This window comes from Astatotilapia calliptera, chromosome 9, assembly GCF_900246225.1.
Source record: "Astatotilapia calliptera chromosome 9, fAstCal1.2, whole genome shotgun sequence".
NCBI classification, from domain to species: Eukaryota; Metazoa; Chordata; class Actinopteri; order Cichliformes; family Cichlidae; genus Astatotilapia; species Astatotilapia calliptera.
The window spans coordinates 8,508,593-8,519,217 of NC_039310.1; the positions used below are offsets into that span (position 1 = coordinate 8,508,593).

A 10,625-nucleotide genomic window follows, 5' to 3' on the forward strand; every position below is an offset into this window, starting at 1 on the left:
TGGTTAAATTCCCGCCTAAACATGGTCTAGAATGATCTTGGGAATAATTGAGTGTTAATTTATACAGGATTTTCTCCATGTATCATAATAATTAAATTGGGGTAAAACAAACTCTTTAACTTTGGGGAACTACTGTTGAATATTAATTCTGCGTTGTGCTCTTTTAAGTGCAAATTAGGGTTTAAAAAGATACTTTTAAAAAAAACCCCAGTAAGGGCTGCACTTGTCAAACCTCAACCACAGAGTGCAACTTTGATCTTCCTTCAGTAAATCAGCGATAAAGCAGAAGTCTACATGAATGTAGTCATAGAGGAGAACTGAGGACTAATGTTTCCTCTAATGACAGCGTGTGTCGTGATAACATAATATCCTGCCATCCATTAGTCACCGTGTCCCAAGACACGTCTTCACCGAGTGGAACTTTCAATGGCTCTTGTCAACACAAGCACTTCGCCACAGTTACGGCCTTGAAGACAACCCCCTTCAAACAACACTGTTGCAACTGCTACTTGTGACAAAAGTTGCACACATGTACACAAGAGGTTTCGGCTCACATGCGCTGTCTGTGGCGAAACACCGTCGACAGAAAAAAAGACTACGGCGAAAAGAGCCCGTCGCTGGTTATATATATATGTGGCTATAAATACCAGCCAATCAGAGACGAGCCACTGAGAGTTAAACGAACCACTTAAAAGCGGAGATGAGTTAGCGGACCGACGCGATTGGTCGGCTGTGATATCATTCGCGGGCCCTTGCTCTTCTCGTCGCTGATTGGTGGAAAGGGAGGCGGGCGTAACTGATGACGACGAGGGGGCGGCAGAGGAGAAGAGGGAAGGAGGGGAGGGGGCATCGAGGTTTGAAGAGGGAAGTTTGCAGAGCGCAGTTGTTCCCCATCCAGTGTGGTGCAGTGTTTGCAAATACCTTGAACGAGAGCGAGAGAAGAAGGAAAGGGGGGGATTGACTGGCTGACTGACGCGCGGAGTCTTCTTCTGGTGCTGCTGCTGAGTCAAGTCGTTTGCATCGCGGAGGGATCGCTGCTGTGTCTTTCACTGGGTTTTCTACCTGAGAAAAATATATTTAAGTGCAGCTAAAACAAATTTAAATAATAAAAAATCACAAGCTCGGGGAAAAATGGATGTTCTACCCATGTGCAGCATCTTTCAAGAACTTCAAATAGTTCACGACACGGGCTATTTCTCAGCCTTACCGTCACTGGAGGAGTACTGGCAGCAGGTGAATATAAGTTAATGTATCCGCTAGCAGCTCTTTTTTTCCACTACTAAGTCTCAATTTGAGCCTGTAAGGCAAAGCGGAACTGAGCAGATTTCATGCTCTTCTTGCTGTAACACATGACACGGCGGAGAACTTCAAATGTATTTATATGTACTATGTCCGTGTATGTACGCTGATAACGGTTGTACAAAAACAGGCTCCCGCTGCTTAGATGGATCCCGTTTCATTTTCTGTTTGGTTCTGAAGTTTGTGGCCGGCTGAAGTGGATCAGTGTGTCAGTCTGACAGCTGGAGTCCGAGATGAATGGGGAGAGAGTAACTCGAGCAGAATCGGCGTGCTGCTGCTTCACTGCCACTGCTCTGTTTGGAGCACGGCTTCTGCTTGTTTTTCGGCCGATGCTTTCAGGGCACTGGGGTGCTTCTGTCAACTGCTGACACATGCTGGCGAATGACAGCGGTTGTGGGAAGGAAGTGCAGTTTGAAATCAGCATGAGAGTAGAGGATGTCGTTGTCGGTGCTTTTCAAATCACAAAGTTATAAGTCTGTTGTGGGATCTGCGTTATACGTCTCTGTGCTTCAGAGCATTTGCTTTCCTTTACGAAGCAGATGTTTGTATCATTCTTGGGATTTGAATGGGCTCCACGGCATAACGATATCAAAATGTCAAGCCTCGGCCAATTACTCCTCCTCCTCGCATGAGTAGACACCAGCACAGCTGGAAAAATGTAGTGTAAAAGCTGCAGAGGCCTAGGGGAGAATATTTATAAAAGCTGCTGTCTCAGAACTCTTCTTCTAATGACCCCCCTCCTCCTTTTTTGCTTTTTAACTTTAAGGGCCCTGTAGAAGTTAGTAAATTTAGAGTCAGTGAATCTTTTCACAGCTGGGGCTTGGAGGGGCTGACAGTGAGGGGAAGGACTGATTGCATGACAGCGGTCCTGCATGAGGACAAGCAGCTGAAATGTTGGAGGGGGAAGTTGAGCAGCTTCCTTAAAAGGACTCTATATTTGTTGAGTGAGTCATTGTGGAGTGCTGAAATGACACTGCACGTTTGGCTGCAGGAGAGCTCAGAGCTGAGGCTGCTCAATGAACTCCATGTGGTCGCGTCGTGTTATGATGCCCAATCAGCGGTGGAGGGGGCTGAGCTGAGCAAAGGAGACACATGATTAGTGACGCCGGCATCAGGAAATGCAAATAATGGCGGTTTCTAGAAGCATGTGTCTTTATTTTTTCCCCAAATTGGCCATCAAAAGTTTAAAGTTTTGAAAATCGGGGCTTAGCTTTTAAGACGTATATCAGCGTGCGTCATGTGATACAAAGAAGCAGCAAATATTGGTTGTTTTTTCTTTAATTTTCCTTCCATTGCTTAATCAGTGCAGCCTCATTACTGCACATGCAGAAATAGCAGAAATTTGCTGGTTTCCCGCTGTAAGCGTTTAGCAAATATTCCACCAGCCAAAAGCATACTGGGGATGTGCGCATGCATGATTTAAAAGGATTTCCCCTCTCGCAGAAGCATTTTGCTGCTATGAGTGAATGTGCTGTGACTCATCTGTTCTTACTGTGTCTTTTTCTTTTGCATTCATCCAGACATGCTTGGAGCTGGAGCGCTACCTGCAGAGCGAGCCTTACGTCTCCACATCCGACCTCAAGTTCGACAGCCAAGAGGACCTCTGGAGCAAGCTGATCTTGGCCTGCGGGGATAAGGCCAAGGCCGAGTCTGACCCAAAGGCCCACGAGGAGGACAATCAGGACAGCCAAATCTTGGAAACCAACAGTGTGAATTCAGACGCCAGCAGCGAGGCTTCAGACAGTTCTGAGGAGCTCTCGCCCACTCACAGCTTTACCTCCAACCCTCTGGGCTCTGTCTTGGTTGGCTCTGGACCTTTTAGCCCCTCTGTCATTAGCACACCTCCATCCTCTCCCGAGGCCAACTCGGAGGCCAGCGGCGCGATGAGCAGCTGGGTGAGCACGCACGCCGAGTTGCACTTGCCGGTCAAAATCAGGAGCGGTGGCGTGGCAAAGAGCTCGGAAAAGACGGGACTTGCCTGCGGAGACGCATCTCCGGACGGCAGGAGGCGTGTGCACAGGTGCCATTTCAATGGGTGTCGCAAGGTTTACACAAAGAGCTCCCACCTAAAAGCACACCAGCGCACACACACAGGTGAGTCCCGGCTCTATCTGCCCCAGAGTAAAAACAGAAAAGGGGGATACAAGGAAAGACAGTACTTTCTTTAAAAAAATAAAATCTCAGATTTTATTGAGTCGATGCCAGGAGTGCTGTTAATTCAGTCTTCCACCTTAATGGCATCGTCTGCCCATTGTGTCATGTAATTAAAGGTCCACAGTGCATGATGTCCTCAGCTGGAGCGCTGAGTATTAGCTCTGCATGGCTGGATAGCTAAACTGTGACCTAATCTATCTGGAATGTGACTGACTGAGCCAGAGAGAGAGCGAGGAGAGGGGGGGGGGTTTACAAGGGGGAGGGGTTGTACGTAGGAGATAAAAGGACTTCAAAACAGATTGGGTTTCACCATGGGAAAGGGGAGACTGGCTGAGGAGCCGGGGGGACTGAACTGGGAGGTGCTTTGACTGGTCATTCCAATGTCCCTTGTGTTTGATCAGCAGTGTGAAATTGCACTTGCGGCTTCTTCTTTTTTTCCCCTCCCTCTGTTTTGCATTTTAAATATCCCACACATTCAGCCACACTGCAGCACTGTTGACATTCTTGGCATGTTTCGAGCTGCATGCACGCAGAGCCTGTGAGCCAACAGGTTCAGTGGTATCCCAGGTTTCAGACAGCTTTGTCAGTCCGTCTTCCTGGTTGATTTGAATGAACGAAACAAGCATGTCATCACACCAGGAGGAAATGTTAGCGCGGGTTTTAACCAGTCTTCTTGTTTGCTCCCGCAGGTGAGAAACCATACAGGTGTTCGTGGGAGGGCTGCGAGTGGCGTTTTGCACGAAGCGACGAGCTGACCAGACACTTCAGGAAGCACACCGGGGCAAAGCCATTTAAATGCAGTCACTGTGACAGGTAAGCTGGGCTGTTTATCTCTGAGCATCGTCACCGCGCTTCTGATAAGACTGCTTTTGTTCTCATGGGATCTGATTTTTAATTTATTATTTTCACTTCCCATGCATCATCCTAGCAGTGATGCTTGTCTTTAGACTGAAAGCACATTCATGTAGCCCAAAAAACTAGTACTCGACTAATGAATAGATCGCTCTGATATATCGGGTAATGCTAACTCAGTATACACATGTTGATATTTTTGGCCAGTTTGTCTAGTAAAAATGTGACATAGCATATTTCAGGCCCAACAGAAGCTTATGAGTCAGATGTCAAGATTGCTTGTCTGCGTTGATGTTTGGACTCTAATTTTTAGAGTCTTTGACACAAAAATCAGGAAAAGCCAGGCTGCAGGAAAAATGAAGCAACTGGCTTCTTCATATTACGAATTTCTCAGTTTAGGTCTGCAGATTGCAACGACTATCTTCATGCCCTACAGCGTGCCTCATCCAGCATCTTACTGACTTTCTCTCTCGCCTCCCCCCAATCTATCCACAGATGTTTCTCCAGGTCTGACCATCTGGCTCTTCACATGAAGAGGCACATCTAGAGCAGGGTGAGCGCCGAGCGACGCCACAAAGTGGGGGGAAAAAAAAGTTTTGAAAAGGGGAGAGGAAGGAAAAAAAAATGTAAACAAACGCCGCCTCCCGACCAGTCTCTTGGTTGAACTGTCCCAGAGCAGGGTGGCGGGAGAGTGTTCCAGCCAAAGCATGCCGTTTTGCACCATACTGAAACCCAGTGCCTCCGGGACCTCTCTTCGGAGAAAGGCGCTCTGAAGGTTGTCTATTGCAACAAGAGGACAAAATCATGGATGGGCAAGTTTTTTTTGTCGGTTTTTTTCTTTTTGTTTTTTTTTGGATTGAGAAAGACTTAAAACACACACAGACACACACAAAAAGACAAAACTAAACAAAAAAAACAGAAGAAATAAAAAGAAAAGACAATTAAAGAGTGAATGATTTGTACGTATGGTGCATGATGTTTTGGGGACATCTCCCAGACAGCAGATACACTGGTACTTTACTAAACTGTCTGAGGCAAGCATGTGTGCACTGTGAATGTCTGTGATTGGCTACCGGACCCCCCTCCTCCCCATCTGGAAGAGAGAGGAGAGGAAGAGGAGAATTTTGGGGGGTAGAAGAGATGGGATTGGCGGATGGGCTGGTACCGATGTTGCTGTGGACTGAGCATTCTGGGAGAAGCATTCCGCTTGTGTTTCCCTGGTGGCGGTGTGAGGATGAGGCAGGGAGGAAGCTCCTGCCTGCCTGCCTGCCTTGTGTGGTAACCAGACTTGGGTGAGGGAGGGGGGGCCCCCCTGCTTCTCTGAAGCTAGCGAGGCCTTGGGTTTGACCAGAGCCAGTGACAAAGAGAGAGAGAGAGGTGCTGACATGTCACCTTCTGGTCTGTGTAACCTAGGGACCAAAACACCCCCCTACACCCCTCCCCTCTCTTGGTCACTGTATGACAGGAGCTTTTTTTGGTGTTTTTGGTGCAGCTACTAAATGTGCAATGTGTTATGTAGCCTGGTTTATTATTTTTTTACAAGCTACAAAGCTCATTTGTAGTCCAATTGTATAAGCTGTGTGCTTAGAGGTATAACACAACTATACTATAACTTCAGTATCATAGACAGGTGTTGCATGGTTCTAGGGTTTCTTCATTTCCTGTTTCCACTGTAATCAGGACTCCAGATAGTTTCAATAAAAGTGCAGCTAAACGGCAAACAGTTAAATGTTACAATATTGTACATAAAGCCTTGACGATTTCCTCTTTTTTTTTTTTTTTTTTTTTAATATATATTTTAACACTTAAATCCATTGCCTTCATTCTGGTTTGTCAGATCACCCCTGCTTGCTAACATTCTCATTCATTCTTTGCCTTGAGGAGTCATTTTGGATTTTTTTGTACTTTCTTTCCAATAATGCACTGTTGACCTTTTAATGGTGCCTTATGCAAGTGACTCGGCCCTCTGGGGTAGCCGTGGTTTTGCTCCCTTTGGGGTGTCACATTTGTTGTCTGGGTGATTTGCGAAAAGCTTAATCAAGGCTCAATTACAAATGAAATTGCACCTACTTTGTGTTTAAACTAGTTTTTTCTGGCAGTTAATTTGTTGTTTAAATGTAAATGTTCACAAAAGTACCTTTTCTGAGTCAACTGCCTTTTTTTTCCCCGTCTCTTTTTGAGTCGGAGCACCAGTTTAGTCGATGTAAATGCCATTAATTTAAGTTTGAACTTGTACATAGGACAAATGCTGTATGTTTAGAGCACTTAAATTCATTTATTAAAGATGTTAACTACTGTGTAGTATGTACTGAAGTCCATCACACACAGTGCTGCTCCTCTCATTCACCGGTGTCCTTCCCCACCCCACCCCGGTTTGACCACCCCCCTTTCCTTGTCCCTGCATCCCTTCGAGTGGGACTGAAGGGGGGAAAAAAGCTAAAGATTTATTGTAATTAACAGGCTGCAGTCGGACAGGCCTCGCCTTGTACCGCCTCACAGTAATGAATTGCTAAAGGCTTTGTTGGCATGGAATCTGTCACAGACTGCTGACTGTGTAGGTTGGTTATTGACCTGTCTGGAGAGCTTTGTTTTAGCCAAGCTGTAACAGTATTATGAAAACCACAGGAGTGAGCCGGGTGGGGTGAATGGAGGCTCTCAGGATCTGGGAAATTTGGCCACAAAAAAAGCTCATCAAAGTTTCTGTTTGGAGGTGGAGCGAGAAGGACCCTCAACGACAAAGTAGAGCCCAACCCCCCGACTCCCAAACCGCTCGGGCTTCTACCGATTACTGCTTTAGGATAAATCTTTGTGCGGCACTGTCTCTAGGTCAGCGACCCGGCTGCAGGAATCCAATGTCGCAGCAAGTTGCAGAGCGGCATGCTCCGACATATGGATTTCAGATGAGCGGGCACTGGAGACGGGGATAAGTACAAACTTGAAAGTGCTTGCTGCGATAGATTTTGGGAGCGCTGGCAAGGCCCTTGGCAGGCAAAGAGCAGGAACATCCATTCTGCGAAAACAGCAGCCGATACTGTTCCAAGTGATAATTGAGCCTTGATTCAGCCTCATGCTTTTTTTCTTTCCTTCTTGTCTTTGCTCGCATTTCTTTTTTTTCACATCTCCATCATCACTTTCATCTCCACTACCCAAACTACTCTGTCTCACACACACACACACAGAGCTCTTTGTTCTCTAAAATCTTTGTATTAAAAAAAAGGAAAAAAAAACTTTTGTAAAATTGTTATGTTTATGCTTTATGAAATTTTTATTTGAAATTGTTTTGCAAAATTGTTATATTTCTGTATGAATGTATTTTTTATTGGAATAAGAAATTCTTATCTGACCTTGGCTCGCCTCCTTTGTCTCATTTGTTGATTCTCCTCCTGAGTTATGCTTTATTACTGTGAAACCCCCCCCCCCCTTTTTTTTTTTTCTTTTTTTTTGGGGGTTTTTGTAAAATTTTTCCATTTCCTTTTTTTTTTTTGGCTGGAGGAATATATTTTTAACTTGCCCTGCAGCTACAAAGATCACATTAGATCAGAGCTGTGGTTGAAACACTGCATACTTTGTTTCTGAACAACCTCGCCTCTTCCTGACTCATACATACCTTTGTCTCTTGAATGACCATCTTTGGAGAAGCTGGCTCTCAAACACAGAAACCTTGGTGGCAAACATTCAAATTTTTGCTTGGTTTTTTGTTTTTTCTTCCCACCCCCAGAAAAGTTTCAGTAAAATCCCGCTACAGCGGTTTCAAGTCTAAAAACGACTGACTGCTCAGAGCTAGCTAGCTCTCATCAAAGCAGAATAAATAATTTATCTCCGTCTCCTACAGCCCGTGGCATTTAATTAGAGAGCCGCTTTTATACATTTGTTAGATAATTACTCTACTTGACACAGATAATGATACAAAACAGCAGTGTATAAAGCAAAGAGTCTAGTTTAAGCTACAAACTAACAGGAAAATAAGAGTTAGATAAAACAACACCCTTCTTCTCTGCTTCCCGTGCTGATGACCTCGAATGGGCAGGCAACTTATTAGCACCTCTGATTTTCAGTAAAAGCCCTGTGGTTTCTAAATGAAGCTCTGCCTGCAGTTGGTAATTAAGCTCGCTCCGGAGAGCCTCCCGGCTTTGGAGTGGTGAAGAACGTTGTTTTTTTTTTCCCCCACTTAAATCCTGGAGTTCCTTGATCTCTCAAAACTGCTGCCCTGCTTGGTTTGTCAACTTCACATCTACCAAGCATGCAAAATGCACCATTATTGAGCATTAAAAAAAGGGGGATAGCATTCCAAGCCAGTCCAAGCCACTCGCTTGACCCGCTCGTAGAGAAAATCCCTGTTCTGTGTTCTTTAACCTCTGCAGCTGGGAGCCAGGCAGATGTTGAATTCACTTTCCACTGCTGCTGACTCACATCCTCGCTGTACCTCTTGTGAAGTGGACCATATTGGATAAAGCTTCTCATGACTGTGGCATCGAGACCGCGTATTGCCTTTGATGTGTTCAGAGCTCCACGTGCTTTCCCACATTGATGCTGAAACCCGAAGGATTACTGGAAACAATCCATCACTTTTCAATCTCGTACGTCTTTTAATGTCTCAGCGGACAGTGCAGCCCAAGGCTCGCGTTTCCTGACAACGTGAAGCGCTGGAAATGCGGTTTTGTCATAAGGGCATGTAATAAATGACCAAGCAGTGGTGGAAAGTGACCAACAGCTACAAGCCATCTCTCAGAATGAGACTGGACATTAAAGATATAGTCACAGGGGACATTTTGTCTCCAAGCTAGTAGTTTTATTTTTGAGACTTTTGCAAAATATAAAATAAAATATTGGGGTTGGCTAAACTTTGTTTCAAAAGTTATGCCCTCCACTATGTTTGATTTAGTTAAAACACCCTCTGTTAAACATTTGTCATTGGTTTACTCCAATTTAGACCTTAAAGAGGACCTATTTTATGTCATATTTATTGTTACAATGCTGGATGCTTACATTAAGCATGGCTAAAGTGTTAAATAATGAGGACAGCATATGTGCACGTCACTTCCGTGAGCCTATAGCTGCAGTTTTGGCTCTCTCATTGAGCTGATATCCCTACTATGGTAATCTCAAGCACAAAGCTCTGTCCATGTGAACAGAGGCCCACCCACTCCCTGAGAGGCAACCAATCAGAGGAAATTTGGCTTAAATGGAGGTGGAAGAGAGCTAAAGTATAAGACAAATAAGGATTATTGTGAGTCATGCAAAGCTACTTTTGTAGAAAGAAAGAATAAATATGTGGAGCTTGATATCAACATAATAGGTCTCCATTTATATTTAGTGGAACTCTTAATGTGCACCACTTTAATGAAAACGTAATTGAGAGGTGTTGCTTTTGCAAGTTCAACATAGTGCAAGTGAAAGTGTTTAACTATTAAATGTCTTCCAAAGAAAGCCTGGAGTAGAACACATATACTAGGCGTGAGGAGAAAAATATGACCCTGCATGCACTTCCAAAAAAGTCTGCCGGCATCTCTGCCAAAAAAAAAAAATTGTGGTGCCCTCTGAAAAATATCTTTTGACCTTTTTTTTTCATTGTAAGTAAAAGAGTATAAAAAATAAACATTGAAAAACTAGCTTAAGCAAAGTATACAGCCATGTGGAAAAAGGGAAATCCCACCGAGAGCAATGCCTTTTATAGATTTTGTCAAACAAACGCTTGATCCTTGTTGATGTGGTGTACAGATAAAGAAGATATACCATGACACCTGCAAAAATATCCATACATTTAATATCCTCCTGTTGCCACAGAAGCTACTGCTCCTCCCTTCAACAGAAATAACTTCTTGTAGGCGTTTTACATAATTGTTATTCACGAGTTTCTGAGATTGGCTTGCTGAGATGTCTTTATTCCTTGAGTTGTAAGACGTTTGAACGTTTCCCTGTATATACTGCCTGCTTTAACCCCCCCACGACATTTCAGTAGGATTCGAACCTGAGCTTTCAACAGGCTACAACCCTTCATTTGATTTTTCCTAGGTGAATTTCCATTGTTTTTCTTTAGGATCCAAAGGACTCCCGTTATTTTCAGGTACTATTTAAAATGGTGCCTCTGAGTAAAAATCTTTTACACCTATGGAATATCCTTTAACTCTTGCAACTATTTAGATAATAGCATGGCAACACTGAAAGCACAAGTATGGCACAGTCCTAGCGAATAACTTGCATGCAATCTGCAGAATCATGCTTTAACAAACCTGCAGTTAGCTTATCTCTTGACCTCAGTTTCCTCTAATGCAAAAAATATCTCTAGTCCAGAATTTGATTTAGATGCTTGAGTTTTCATT

General features: G+C 44.2%; 1 protein-coding gene across 1 annotated transcript; it reads left to right on the forward strand.

The window, feature by feature from the left end:
* The first annotated feature begins 843 nt into the window (after nucleotides 1–843).
* Nucleotides 844–5,175, forward strand: klf6a (Kruppel like factor 6a). The gene is made up of 4 exons (XM_026180023.1): nucleotides 844–1,233; nucleotides 2,820–3,393; nucleotides 4,143–4,266; nucleotides 4,801–5,175. Exons 1-4 carry the CDS (start codon nucleotides 1,132–1,134, stop codon nucleotides 4,850–4,852), a joined length of 852 nt encoding a protein of 283 aa, XP_026035808.1. The 5' UTR covers nucleotides 844–1,131; the 3' UTR covers nucleotides 4,853–5,175.
* Nucleotides 5,176–10,625: the final 5,450 nt, after the last annotated feature.

What these genes read in the sequence shown, in the direction of transcription:
- klf6a (XM_026180023.1), top strand. Translation starts at nt 1,132, where the DNA reads ATGGATGTTCTACCCATGTGCAGCATCTTTCAAGAACTTCAAATAGTT. An exon ending in ACACCAGCGCACACACACAG is followed by an intron (nt 3,394 to 4,142) that starts GTGAGTCCCGGC and finishes TTGCTCCCGCAG; the next exon opens with GTGAGAAACCATACAGGTGT. An exon ending in AAATGCAGTCACTGTGACAG is followed by an intron (nt 4,267 to 4,800) that starts GTAAGCTGGGCT and finishes ATCTATCCACAG; the next exon opens with ATGTTTCTCCAGGTCTGACC.